This window comes from Oncorhynchus masou, chromosome 16, assembly GCF_036934945.1.
Source record: "Oncorhynchus masou masou isolate Uvic2021 chromosome 16, UVic_Omas_1.1, whole genome shotgun sequence".
NCBI classification, from domain to species: Eukaryota; Metazoa; Chordata; class Actinopteri; order Salmoniformes; family Salmonidae; genus Oncorhynchus; species Oncorhynchus masou.
The window spans coordinates 40,271,405-40,284,888 of record NC_088227.1 but is presented as its reverse complement, the minus strand read 5'-3'; the positions used below and the strand labels follow the sequence as shown (position 1 = coordinate 40,284,888).

Genomic DNA, 13,484 nt, shown 5'->3' with positions numbered 1-13,484 from the left:
AGTTAATATGAAGTCTGTTGTCGTGACTATCATTCATCTGATAACAGTTAATATGAAGTCTGTTGTCGTGACTATCATTCATCTGATAACAGTTAATATGAAGTCTGTTGCCGTGACTATCATTAATGTGATAACTGTTAATATGAAGTATGTTGTCGTGACTATCATTATCAGTCAGTAATTAATCATCATTACCTCATCAATAGCACTCAATTATTAATGATCATTACCTCATCAATAGCAGTCAATTACTAATCATCATTACCTCATCAATAGCAGTCAATTATTAATCATCATTACCTCATCAATAGCAGTCAATTATTAATGATCATTACCTCATCAATAGCAGTCAATTATTAATCATCATTACCTCATCAATAGCAGTCAATTATTAATCATCATAACCTCATCAATAGCAGTCAATTATTAATGATCATTACCTCATCAATAGCAGTCAATTATTAATCATCATTACCTCATCAATAGCAGTCAATTATTAATCATCATTACCTCATCAATAGCAGTCAATTATTAATTATCATTGCCTCATCAATAGCAGTCAATTATTAATCATCATTACCTTATTAGTCTCATTCTGAATGTCGGCTACTCCTTGATTTCTGCAAGAACCCTAACCCTTATTGATGAATCAGCAATACACAAATTGGCTTAATGGCATCACAAAATAATAAACCATATGGACAGGATTATTTTTTAGATCCCCAAGGACCATTCTTAACATTCCTATCTTAATATTGGTAATATTGTTCCCATATTCACTATCTGGACAAAAAGGTTTTGGCAGGAAAAAACTCTCTCTCTCTATACACAAAGAGGTTTCAGTCTTCCAATACTGCAGGGGCAAGAGTTTCTGCAAACTATTTATGACCGGCTGTTCAGTCATGAAACCAGCACCCCCCCCCCCTCTCATCTCCTATGGAAAAAGGGGGGGGGGGGGGTCTGGCTATCTGTCCGCCATTTGTAAAGCTTATCTGGCACTTTTGATCCTCACCAAGGAGAGAGAGTCATGACACTGTATACAGGTGAAGTGTATTCTATAGATTGGCCTTGACTCTCTCCCTCGGCCACGCCCCCCTGCCGATATCATACACAACTAAGCATATGGATTGGTCTAAACAGATACATTGAGATACATTGATTAGTGTAAACCCTCATCATCAACAGATATATGGATTAGTGTAAACCATCCCCCTTGCCGTTATCATACACAGATATATGGATTAGTCTAAACCATCCCTCTGCTAACGCTACACACAGACTGTATCTCTAGTGTTTTGTGGTGTTTATGTCCATGTATGAATATTAACTTCTTTGGGGTAGGGGGCAGTATTGGGTAGCTTGGATGAAAAACGTGCCCAAATTAAGCTGCCTGCTACTCAGCTGTAAAAGCTAGAATATGCATATAATTAGTACATTTGGATAGAAAACACTCTGGCATTTCTAAAACTGTTTGAATGATGTCTGTGAGTATAACAGAACTCATATGGCAGGCAAAAAACCTGAGAAAAAATCCAACCAGGAAGTGGGAAATCTGAGGTTTGTAGTATTTCAACTCAGCCCCCATTGACGATACAGGGTGATATTAGTTGTGTTTCACTTCCCAAGGCTTCCACTAGATGTCAACAGTATTTAGAACCTGTTTTGAGGATTCTACTCTAAAGGAGGGGTTCATAAGGGCTCTTTCAGTGAGTGGTCTGGCAGAGTGCCACAGCCTCGGTCTGGCGCGCTCACGTGAAAGGTCGGTACGGTCCACTTCATTTGTACAGACAAAGGAATTGTCCGGTTGGAACATTAATGAAGTTTTATGTTAAAAACATCCTAAAGATTGATTCCATACTTAGGTTGGCATGTTTCTACGGGCTGTAACGGAACTTTTTGAACTTTTGGATTTGTTTACCAAATGTTTACCAAAAGCCCTAACAAAAGCAGATATTTGGACATAACTGATGGACATTATCGAACAAATCAAACATTTATGGTGGAACTGGGATTCCTGGGAGTGCATTCTGATGAAGATCATCAAAGGTAAGTGAATATTTAAAATGCTATTTCTGAGTAATGTTGACTACCCAATATTTGCTTTATCCGTGAAGTTTTTTTAAAAATCTGACAGGGTTAGGGGTTAGGGAAAATAGGATTTAGAATGAAAATGTATTTTAGGTCCCCACGAGGATAAGAAGAACACAACACGCACACATCTTAAAACACCTCCTGCTCCTAGAAAATGTCTGGCTCTCAGCCTGAACATGCAAGTTAAGGAGAAAACTGCCCCTCTAATAGCTTCACTGAAGTAAACTGCCCCTCTAATAGCTTTACTGAGGTAAACTGCCCCTCTGATAGCTTCACTGAGGTAAACTGCCCCTCTGATAGCTTCACTGAGGTAAACTGCCCCTCTGATAGCTTCACTGAGGTAAACTGCCCCTCTGATAGCTTCACTGAGGTAAACTGCCCCTCTGATAGCTTCACTGAGGTAAACTGCCCCTCTGATAGCTTCACTGAGGTAAACTGCCCCTCTGATAGCTTCACTGAGGTAAACTGCCCCTCTGATAGCTTCACTGAGGTAAACCGCCCCTCTGATAGCTTCACTGAGGTAAACTGCCCCTCTGATAGCTTCACTGAGGTAAACCGCCCCTCTAATGGCTTCACTGAGGTAAACTGCCCCTCTGATAGCTTCACTGAGGTAAACTGCCCCTCTGATAGCTTCACTGAGGTAAACTGCCCCTCTGATAGCTTCACTGAGGTAAACCGCCCCTCTAATGGCTTCACTGAGGTAAACTGCCCCTCTGATAGCTTCACTGAGGTAAACTGCCCCTCTGATAGCTTCACTGAGGTAAACTGCCCCTCTGATAGCTTCACTGAGGTAAACTGCCCCTCTGATAGCTTCACTGAGGTAAACTGCCCCTCTGATAGCTTCACTGAGGTAAACTGCCCCTCTGATAGCTTCACTGAGGTAAACTGCCCCTCTGATAGCTTCACTGAGGTAAACTGCCCCTCTGATAGCTTCACTGAGGTAAACTGCCCCTCTAATAGCTTCACTGAGGTAAACTGCCCCTCTGATAGCTTCACTGAGGTAAACTGCCCCTCTGATAGCTTCACTGAGGTAAACTGCCCCTCTGATAGCTTCACTGAGGTAAACTGCCCCTCTGATAGCTTCACTGAGGTAAACTGCCCCTCTGATAGCTTCACTGAGGTAAACTGCCCCTCTGATAGCTTCACTGAGGTAAACTGCCCCTCTGATAGCTTCACTGAGGTAAACTGCCCCTCTGATAGAGACACCAGGTGTGCATCCCAAATGGCACCCTATTCCCTTTATAGTTTACTACATTTGACCAGAGCCCATATGAGTAGGGTACAATATAGGGAATAGGGAGAACCAACCCCTACGTCTCCTGGCAATAAGCTTCTCTCAAAACTCCAATATAAGAAAGAGAGGGAGAAGAGAACAAGAGGGATGGAGAGAGAGAGAGAGAGAGAGAGAGAGAGAGAGAGAGAGAGAGGGAAAGAGAAAGAGAGAGAGAGAGAAAAAGAGAGAGACAGAGAGAGAGAGAGGGGTGGAGGGGGAGAAGAGAACAGAGGGATGGAGATAGAGAAAGAGAGAGAGAAAGAGAGAGACAGAGAGAGACAGAGAGAGAGAGAGAGAGAGAGAGAGAGAGAGAGAGAGGCAGAGAGAGAGAGAGAGAGAGAGAGAGAGAGAAAGAGAGAGACAGAGAGAGAGGCAGAGAGAGAGAGAGAGAGAGAAAGAGAGAGACAGAGAGAGAGGCAGAGAGAGAGAGAGAGAGGCAGAGAGACACGCAGAGAGACACGCAGAGAGACACGCAGAGAGACACGCAGAGAGACACGCAGAGAGACAGGCAGAGAGACAGGCAGATCCCATCAGTCTCTCATCAATTTTAGACCAACAAAGGAGGGAGAAGAGCAGGGTTGGAACGAGGGAGAGAGAAAGAGAGAAAGAGAGGCTGATGCCATTCGTCTAACAGACTAATGGCTCCCAGGGTGTGTAGCTATCAGAGAAGAGAATCCCTCTCTCCTCCTCTTCCTAACTGTTCTGTGTTCTATGGATGGCATACTACTTAAGTCGGGGTTTTTTTGGGGGGGGGGGGGGATTTGTACATAACTTTACTATTTATATTTTGGGCAACTTGTACTTTTGCTCCACTACATTTCTAAAGAAAACACTGCCCTTTTTTTTACTGCAAACATTTTCCCTGACACTCAAAACTACTCACTACATTTGGATGATTAGCCGGATGGGAAAATGGTGAAATTCATGCACTTATCAGAAGAACCACCCTCATCATCTCTACTGCCTCTGATCTGGGGGACTCGCTTAACACAGAGGTTTCCTTTGTACATGATGTCTGAGTGTTGGTGTGCCCCTGGCTATCCATTAATAAAATTGTGCCGTCTGGTTTGTTTAATATAAGGAATTTTTAAAGGATTTATACTTTTAATTCTGATACTGAAGCATATTTTAGCAATTACATTTACTTTTGATACTTAAGTGTATTTAAAACCATGTACTTTTAGACTTTTACTCAAGTAGTATTTCACTGGGTAACTTTCACTTTTACTTGAGACATTTTCTATTAAGGTATCTTTACTTTTACTCGAATATGACAATTGGGTACTTTTTCCACCACTGGGTGGAAGAGAGTAGGTCCCCTTAGGCACAGATCTAGGATCAGCTAACAGCTCCCTGCAGCACAGATGCTGTATCTTAATTTGATCATCCAGTTGTTGTAGGAATTTTCCTGCACTGGAAATACAAGCTTGTAGTGTATTCAAGGTTTAACAAGGCTTCTAACGTTTGTAATATCTTTAGACTTCAGACTTGAATTGCCCTAATGGTAAATGTATCAACCCCTGCTGTAAGGATTAGTTCCCTGCTGTAAGGATTAGTTCCCTGCTGTAAGGATTAGTTCCCTACTGTAAGGATTAGTTCCCTACCTTAAGGATTAGTTCCCTACTGTAAGGATTAGTTCCCCGCTGTAAGGATTAGTTCCCTGCTGTAAGGATTAGTTCCCCGCTGTAAGGATTAGTTCCCTGCTGTAAGGATAGTTCCCTACTGTAAGGATTAGTTCCCCGCTGTAAGGATTAGTTACCCACAGTAAGGATTAGTTACCCACAGTAAGGATTAGTTCCCTGCTGTAAGGATTAGTTCCCCGCTGTAAGGATTAGTTCCCTACTTTAAGGATTAGTTCCCTGCTTTAAGGATTAGTTCCCTGCTGTAAGGATTAGTTCCCCGCTGTAAGGATTAGTTCCCTACTTTAAGGATTAGTTCCCTGCTTTAAGGATTAGTTCCCTGCTGTAAGGATTAGTTCCCTGCTGTAAGGATTAGTTCCCTGCTGTAAGGATTAGTTCCCTGCTGTAAGGATTAGTTCCCTGCTGTAAGGATTAGTTCCCCGCTTTAAGGATTAGTTCCCTGCTGTAAGGATTAGTTCCCTGCTGTAAGGATTAGTTCCCTGCTGTAAGGATTAGTTCCCTGCTGTAAGGATTAGTTCCCCGCAGTAAGGATTAGTTCCCTGCTGTAAGGATTAGTTCCCTGCTGTAAGGATTAGTCCCCTACTGTAAGGATTAGTTCCCTGCTGTAAGGATTAGTTCCCCGCTGTAAGGATTAGTTCCCCACAGTAAGGATTAGTTCCCCGCTGTAAGGATTAGTTCCCCACAGTAAGGATTAGTTCCCCGCTGTAAGGATTAGTTCCCCGCTGTAAGGATTAGTTCCCTGCTGTAAGGATTAGTTCCCTGCTGTAAGGATTAGTTCCCTGCTGTAAGGATTAGTTCCCTGCTGTAAGGATTAGTTCCCTGCTGTAAGGATTAGTTCCCTGCTGTAAGGATTAGTTCCCTGCTGTAAGGATTAGTTCCCTGCTGTAAGGATTAGTTCCCCGCTGTAAGGATTAGTTCCCCGCTGTAAGGATTAGTTCCCCGCTGTAAGGATTAGTTCCCTGCTGTAAGGATTAGTTCCCCGCTGTAAGGATTAGTTCCCTGCTGTAAGGATTAGTTCCCTACCTTAAGGATTAGTCCCCTACTGCAAGGATTAGTTCCCTGCTGTAAGGATTAGTTCCCTGCTGTAAGGATTAGTTCCCCGCTGTAAGGATTAGTTCCCTGCTGTAAGGATTAGTTCCCTACCTTAAGGATTAGTCCCCTACTGCAAGGATTAGTTCCCTGCTGTAAGGATTAGTTCCCCGCTGTAAGGATTAGTTCCCTGCTGTAAGGATTAGTTCCCCGCTGTAAGGATTAGTTCCCTGCTGTAAGGATTAGTTCCCTACCTTAAGGATTAGTCCCCTACTGCAAGGATTAGTTCCCTGCTGTAAGGATTAGTTCCCCGCTGTAAGGATTAGTTCCCCGCTGTAAGGATTAGTTCCCCGCTGTAAGGATTAGTCCCCTACTGCAAGGATTAGTTCCCTGCTGTAAGGATTAGTTCCCTGCTGTAAGGATTAGTTCCCTGCTGTAAGGATTAGTTCCCTGCTGTAAGGATTAGTTCCCTGCTGTAAGGATTAGTTCCCCGCTGTAAGGATTAGTTCCCTGCTGTAAGGATTAGTTCCCTACCTTAAGGATTAGTTCCCCACTGTAAAGATTAGTTCCCTGCTGTAAGGATTAGTTCCCTACCTTAAGGATTAGTTCCCCGCTGTAAGGATTAGTTCCCCGCTGTAAGGATTAGTTCCCCGCTGTAAGGATTAGTTCCCTGCTGTAAGGATTAGTTCCCTACCTTAAGGATTAGTTCCCCGCTGTAAGGATTAGTTCCCCGCTGTAAGGATTAGTTCCCCGCTGTAAGGATTAGTTCCCTGCTGTAAGGATTAGTTCCCTGCTGTAAGGATTAGTTTCCTGCTGTAAGGATTAGTTCCCTGCTGTAAGGATTAGTTCCCTGCTCTAAGGATTAGTTCCCTGCTGTAAGGATTAGTTCCCTACTGTAAGGATTAGTTCCCTGCTGTAAGGATTAGTTCCCTGCTGTAAGGATTAGTTCCCTGCTGTAAGGATTAGTTCCCTACCTTAAGGATTAGTTCCCCACTGTAAGGATTAGTTCCCTGCTGTAAGGATTAGTTCCCTACCTTAAGGATTAGTTCCCCGCTCTAAGGATTAGTTCCCCGCTGTAAGGATTAGTTCCCCGCTGTAAGGATTAGTTCCCTACCTTAAGGATTAGTTCCCCACTGTAAGGATTAGTTCCCTGCTGTAAGGATTAGTTCCCTACCTTAAGGATTAGTTCCCCGCTGTAAGGATTAGTTCCCCGCTGTAAGGATTAGTTCCCTGCTGTAAGGATTAGTTCCCCGCTGTAAGGATTAGTTCCCTGCTGTAAGGATTAGTTCCCTACCTTAAGGATTAGTTCCCCACTGTAAGGATTAGTTCCCCGCTGTAAGGATTAGTTCCCCGCTGTAAGGATTAGTTCCCTGCTGTAAGGATTAGTTCCCTACCTTAAGGATTAGTTCCCCACTGTAAGGATTAGTTCCCCGCTGTAAGGATTAGTTCCCCGCTGTAAGGATTAGTTCCCTGCTGTAAGGGTTAGTTCCCTACTGTAAGGATTAGTTCCCCGCTGTAAGGATTAGTTCCCCGCTGTAAGGATTAGTTCCCCGCTGTAAGGATTAGTTCCCCGCTGTAAGGATTAGTCCCCTACTGTAAGGATTAGTTCCCTGCTGTAAGGATTAGTTCCCCGCTGTAAGGATTAGTTCCCCGCTGTAAGGATTAGTTCCCTGCTGTAAGGATTAGTTACCCACAGTAAGGATTAGTTCCCTACCTTAAGGATTAGTTCCCCGCTGTAAGGATTAGTTCCCTGCTGTAAGGATTAGTTCCCCGCTGTAAGGATTAGTTCCCTGCTGTAAGGATTAGTTCCCTGCTGTAAGGATTAGTTCCCCACTGTAAGGATTAGTTCCCCGCTGTAAGGATTAGTTCCCTACCTTAAGGATTAGTTCCCCGCTGTAAGGATTAGTTCCCTGCTGTAAGGATTAGTTCCCCGCTGTAAGGATTAGTTCCCTACCTTAAGGATTAGTTCCCCGCTGTAAGGATTAGTTCCCTGCTGTAAGGATTAGTTCCCCGCTGTAAGGATTAGTTCCCCGCTGTAAGGATTAGTTCCCTGCTGTAAGGATTAGTTCCCCGCTGTAAGGATTAGTTCCCCGCTGTAAGGATTAGTTCCCCGCTGTAAGGATTAGTTCCCTGCTGTAAGGATTAGTTCCCTGCTCTAAGGATTAGTTCCCTGCTGTAAGGATTAGTTCCCTGCTGTAAGGATTAGTTCCCTGCTGTAAGGATTAGTTCCCTGCTGTAAGGATTAGTTCCCTGCTCTAAGGATTAGTTCCCTGCTCTAAGGATTAGTTCCCTGCTGTAAGGATTAGTTCCCTGCTCTAAGGATTAGTTCCCTGCTGTAAGGATTAGTTCCCTGCTGTAAGGATTAGTTCCCTGCTGTAAGGATTAGTTCCCTGCTCTAAGGATTAGTTCCCTGCTGTAAGGATTAGTTCCCTGCTCTAAGGATTAGTTCCCTGCTGTAAGGATTAGTTCCCTGCTCTAAGGATTAGTTCCCTGCTGTAAGGATTAGTTCCCTGCTGTAAGGATTAGTTCCCTGCTGTAAGGATTAGTTCCCTGCTGTAAGGATTAGTTCCCTGCTGTAGAAAACTGGCCCAAATTAAGATCCTACATCTGTAACGTTAAACATAAACGGTAGGAATGAAAACGGATTATTTTGTTAACACAAACCCTACTCATAAAGATAAAACATCTGTTACAAAAAAACTACATTTTAGAGATTTTATAGAGCTGTATGAGAGAACACGCATGCGTGAAGTGTGTGTCCGTACGTGTGTGTGTCCGTGTATGCGCGTGTGCGTGTGTGTGTGTCCGTGTATGCACGTGTGCGTGTGTGTGTGCGTGTGTGTGTGTGTTTCTAGAGTTGTTCTGGTGTTTTGTAACCATACCAAACGTAACATACATTACCTGTCAAAAGTTTGGACACACCTACTCATTGTTTTTGTTGTTGTTTTTTTAAACTATTTTCTACATTCTAGAATAATAGTGATGACATCAAAACTATGATATAACACATATGGAATCAGGTCGTAACTGAAAGAAAGTTAGTCAAATCAAAATATTTTATATTTGAGATTCTTCAAAGTAGCCACCCTCTGTCTTGATGACAGCTTTGTACGCTCTTGGCATTCTCTCAACCAGCTTCACTTGGAATGCTTTTCCAACAGTCTTAAAGGAGTTCCCAGATATGCTGAGCACTTGTTGGCTGCTTTTCCTTCACTCTGCGGTCCAACTCATCCCAAACCATCTCACTTGCATATAGCTGCAGAATGCTGTGGTAGCCATGCCGGTTAAGTGTGCCTTAAATTCTAAATAAATCACTGACAGTGTCAGCAGCAAAGCACCCCCACTCCATCACACTTCCTCCTCCATGCTTCACGGTGGGAACCACACATGCAGAGATCATCCGTTCACCTACTCTGCGTCTCACAAAGACACAGCAGTTGGAACCAAAAATCTCAAATTTGGACTCATCAGACCAAAGGACAGATTTCCACCGGTCTAATGTCCATTGCTCGTGTTTGTTGGCCAAAGCAAGTTTCTTCTTCTTATTGGTGTCCTTTAGTAGTGGTTTCTTTGCAGCAATTCGACCATGAAGGCCTGATGCATTCACCCAGTCTCCTCTGAACAGTTGATGTTGAGATGTGTCTGTTACTTGAACTCTGTGAAGCATTTCTTTGGCTGCAATCTGAGGTGCAGTTAACTCTAACGAACTTATCCTCTGCAGCAAAGGATGAGAGAGAGTTTCATCATAGCGTTCTTGAAATGTTCCGGATTGACTGACCTTCATGTCTTAAAGTAATGATGGACTGTCATTTCTCTTTGCTTATTTGAGCTGTTCTTGCAATAATATGGAATTGTTATTTTAGGTATATCTTCTGTATACTACACCTACCTTGTCACAACACAGCTGATTGGCTCAAACGCAGGACAGAAATTACAATGTAGACGCTGGGAGTCGGAAAGAAAGTGGTGAGGAGATGAATGAGCCAATTGTAAACTGAGGATGATTAGGTGACAATGATGGTATGAGGGCCAGATTGGGAATTTATCAAGGACACTGGGGTTAACACCCCTACTCTTATGATAAGTCCCATAGGACTAGTGACCACAGCAAGTCAGGACCCACGTTTAACGTCCCATCTGAAGAACGGCACCCTACACAGGGCAATATTTTTTAGACCAGAGGAAAGAGTGCCTTCTACTGGCCTTCCAACACCACTTCCAGCAGCATCTGGTCTCCCATCCAGGGACTGACCAGGACCAACCCTGCTTAGCTTCAGAAGCAAGCCAGCAGTGGGATGCAGGGTGGTGTGCTGCTGTCGTATAGACATGAAGCACATAAACAGAGTCAATAACGCCTAGGGAAAGAACCAAATGTCGTGACAGTTAAAGGGAAGGTAATCAAGAAGCGGTGGTGAGCGTGTGTGGTCTACCACTTTATGGCTGAGCCGTTGTTGCTCCTAGACATTTCCACTTCACAATAACAGCACTGTCAGTTGACCCGGGGGGCGGTTCTAGCAGGGCAGAAATCTGACGAACTGACTTGTTGGAAAGGTGGCATCCTATGATGGTGCCACGTTGAAAGTTACTGAGCTCTTCTGTGACTTTGCATGGCTGTGTGCTCTATTTTATACACCTGTCAGCAAGGGCTGTGGCAGTAATAGTCGAATCCACAAATTTGAAGTGATGTCCACGTACTGATGTATATATAGTATAGTTAATCTGCGTCGTTGACACTGGGAGCTAACAAAGCATAGTGGGCAGAACAAGCAAGGCATAGTGGGCAGAACAAGCAAGGCATAGTGGGCAGAACAAGCAAGGCATAGTGGGCAGAACAAGCAAGGACGTGGGCAAAGCTAAGCACGACCGAGCAAGATCCTATTGGCGAGTTGCAGAGTGTATTTGCTTATTTCCGTTTGGGAACGCCTCCTCTGTGAAGTGTATGTGTGTATGTGTGTGTATGTGTGTGTATGCATGTGTATGTGTGTATGTGTATGTGTGTGTGTGTACGTGTGTACGTGTGTACGTGTGTGTGTGTACGTGTGTACGTGTGTGTATGTGTGTGTGTGTGTATGTGTGTATGTGTGTGTGTATGTGTACGTGTGTACGTGTGTACGTGTGTACGTGTGTGTGTGTGTATGTGTGTATGTGTGTGTGTGTGTATGTGTGTATGTGTGTGTGTGTATATGTGTGTATGTGTGTGTGTGTATATGTGTGTATGTGTGTATGTGTGTATGTGTGTATGTGTGTACGTGTGTATGTACCTTGCACTAGAGCAAAGCGTCAAATCCATAAAACCTAGTACACTGTGTTACTAACAGATTCTAGTTTTGGAAACAGAAATGTATTGAGATAGATGAAATGTTTCAACGATGACAAATTTAGCAGCATGTCAGCCCAGTTTCACCTACTTCCATCCTCTCCAACTTCCTCCAACTGGACTTCCTCTCGTGACCATATTTGGTGGTGAGAGAAGGTTCTAAACGGAATGCTTCAGCTTTATCGCCCCTGTGACGTTTCTGGGTTGGCCCTTCCGTCTGTGGTAGAATTTCTGGGAGTTACTTGTGGGTGTGACAGCTCTAACGTAGTTCCACATCCGACATGTCGGCTAAAGTGGATGTAATTTAATAGAACACTAAGTGGCTTTTCTTTCTTCCTATTCTCCTCTTTCTCTCCCGACTCACCCATCTTTCCTTCTTTCACGTCCCTTCCTCTTTCCTTCCATTCTTTAATTTCCCCTCTCCCTCCTCCCTTCTTTCAATCATGATCTACTTTCTTTCCTACTCCTCTTTATTATTTCTCCACACTCGTTAGTTGTTTTTTTAATTTACGTGTCTCCCACGCAGAAACAAAGGGAGTAGCTGGCCAGCGCCACACGCAAGAATTATGTTGCTCAAATCTGGCAAGCGTGAGATTTGGTTCATGAGTAGGCACGCACAGACACACAGACACACAGACACACAGACAGACAGACAGACAGACAGACAGACACACAGAAAAACAGACAGACAGACAGAAAAACAGACAGACAGACAGAAAAACAGACAGACGCACAGACAGACAGACAGACAGACAGACAGACAGACAGTTTCTGCTTGAATCATAATGACACGTTGGGGTTACAGCAGCACCTCAAATATGTATGACTCTTGAGTTAGAGCAAGGAAACAAGGAACTTATTTAGGATGGGAAAAAGCCAGTGTAATCCTACCTTAGTCATAAGCTTGTTGTACACAATGCATGTTTCTTTCACAACCTTTATGAAACCCTCCCTCAACATGCTAGTTGAGTTGAGAGGCCAGCGGTCACCGTGTGCTGTTCCACTGCAAACACAATGTAAGAGACCCCAGTGTATATCTTTCACACAACCTTTCCACAACATAATGTTATAAAGACCAGTGTTGTCCAACCTTCACACAACCTTTCCACAACATAATATTGCAAAGACCAGTGTTGTCCTACTTTCACACAACCTTTCCATAACATAATGTTATAAAGACCAGTGTTGTCCTCCAACCTTCACACAACCTTTCCATAACATAATGTTATAAAGACCAGTGTTGTCCTCCAACCTTCACACAACCTTTCCATAACATAATGTTATAAAGACCAGTGTTGTCCTCCAACCTTCACACAACCTTTCCACAACATAATGTTATAAAGACCAGTGTTGTCCTCCAACCTTCACACAACCTTTCCACAACATAATGTTATAAAGACCAGTGTTGTCCTCCAACCTTCACACAACCTTTCCACAACATAATGTTATAAAGACCAGTGTTGTCCTCCTACCTTCACACAACCTTTCCACAACATAATGTTATAAAGACCAGTGTTGTCCTCCAACCTTCACACAACCTTTCCACAACATAATGTTATAAAGTCCAGTGTTGTCCTCCTACCTTCACACAACCTTTCCACAACATAATGTTAGAAAGACCAGCGCTGTCCTCCTACCTTTCTGTAGACGATCATGTTGGGAGATTCCTCATCGGGGTCTGCTGTCCCCACACCACTCGGGTCCTGGCTGGACTGGTTCATACTGTAGCTGACTGATGTCTTCTCTTGTTCTCTTTATCCTTTGCTCTCTCTCTCTCTTTCAGTCCCTCTCCGTTGTTCTCTTGCACTTTCTTCTTCTGTCACTGGAGGCTGGGGAAAGAGAAAAGAAGACAGATCCATCTCATAGCTGTCTCTTCTCTCTCTCTCTTTCAATCCCCTTTTCTTTCTCTCTCTCTCTTCTCTGTTATTGGAAACATTAGATCTCTCTCTCTCCCCCTCTCTCTCTCTCTCTCTCTCTCTCTCAGCGGATGGTGGAGGAAAGAAGAACAGGAGAAAAGAAGAAACCATTAGATCCATCTGATATACAGGGCCTTCGGAAAGTATTCATACCCCTCTGACTTAGTCCATGTTTGGTTGTGCTACATCCTGAATTCAAAATGGAGTAAATATACTGA

General features: G+C 43.6%; 1 protein-coding gene across 2 annotated transcripts in view; it reads right to left on the bottom strand.

Moving 5' to 3' along the window:
• Positions 1 to 13,484, bottom strand: part of rgs6 (regulator of G protein signaling 6) — a 149,920-nt gene that overhangs the window by 127,938 nt on the left and 8,498 nt on the right. The window contains exon 2 of one of the 2 annotated variants that reach the window (XM_064990449.1): positions 12,988 to 13,179. In XM_064990449.1, coding sequence (XP_064846521.1) covers positions 12,988 to 13,071 — 84 coding nt within the window. In that variant the 5' untranslated portion in view covers positions 13,072 to 13,179. Of the gene's footprint in view, positions 1 to 12,987; positions 13,243 to 13,484 lie in introns of those variants that run through there. The other variant, XM_064990450.1, reaches the window with a different exon arrangement.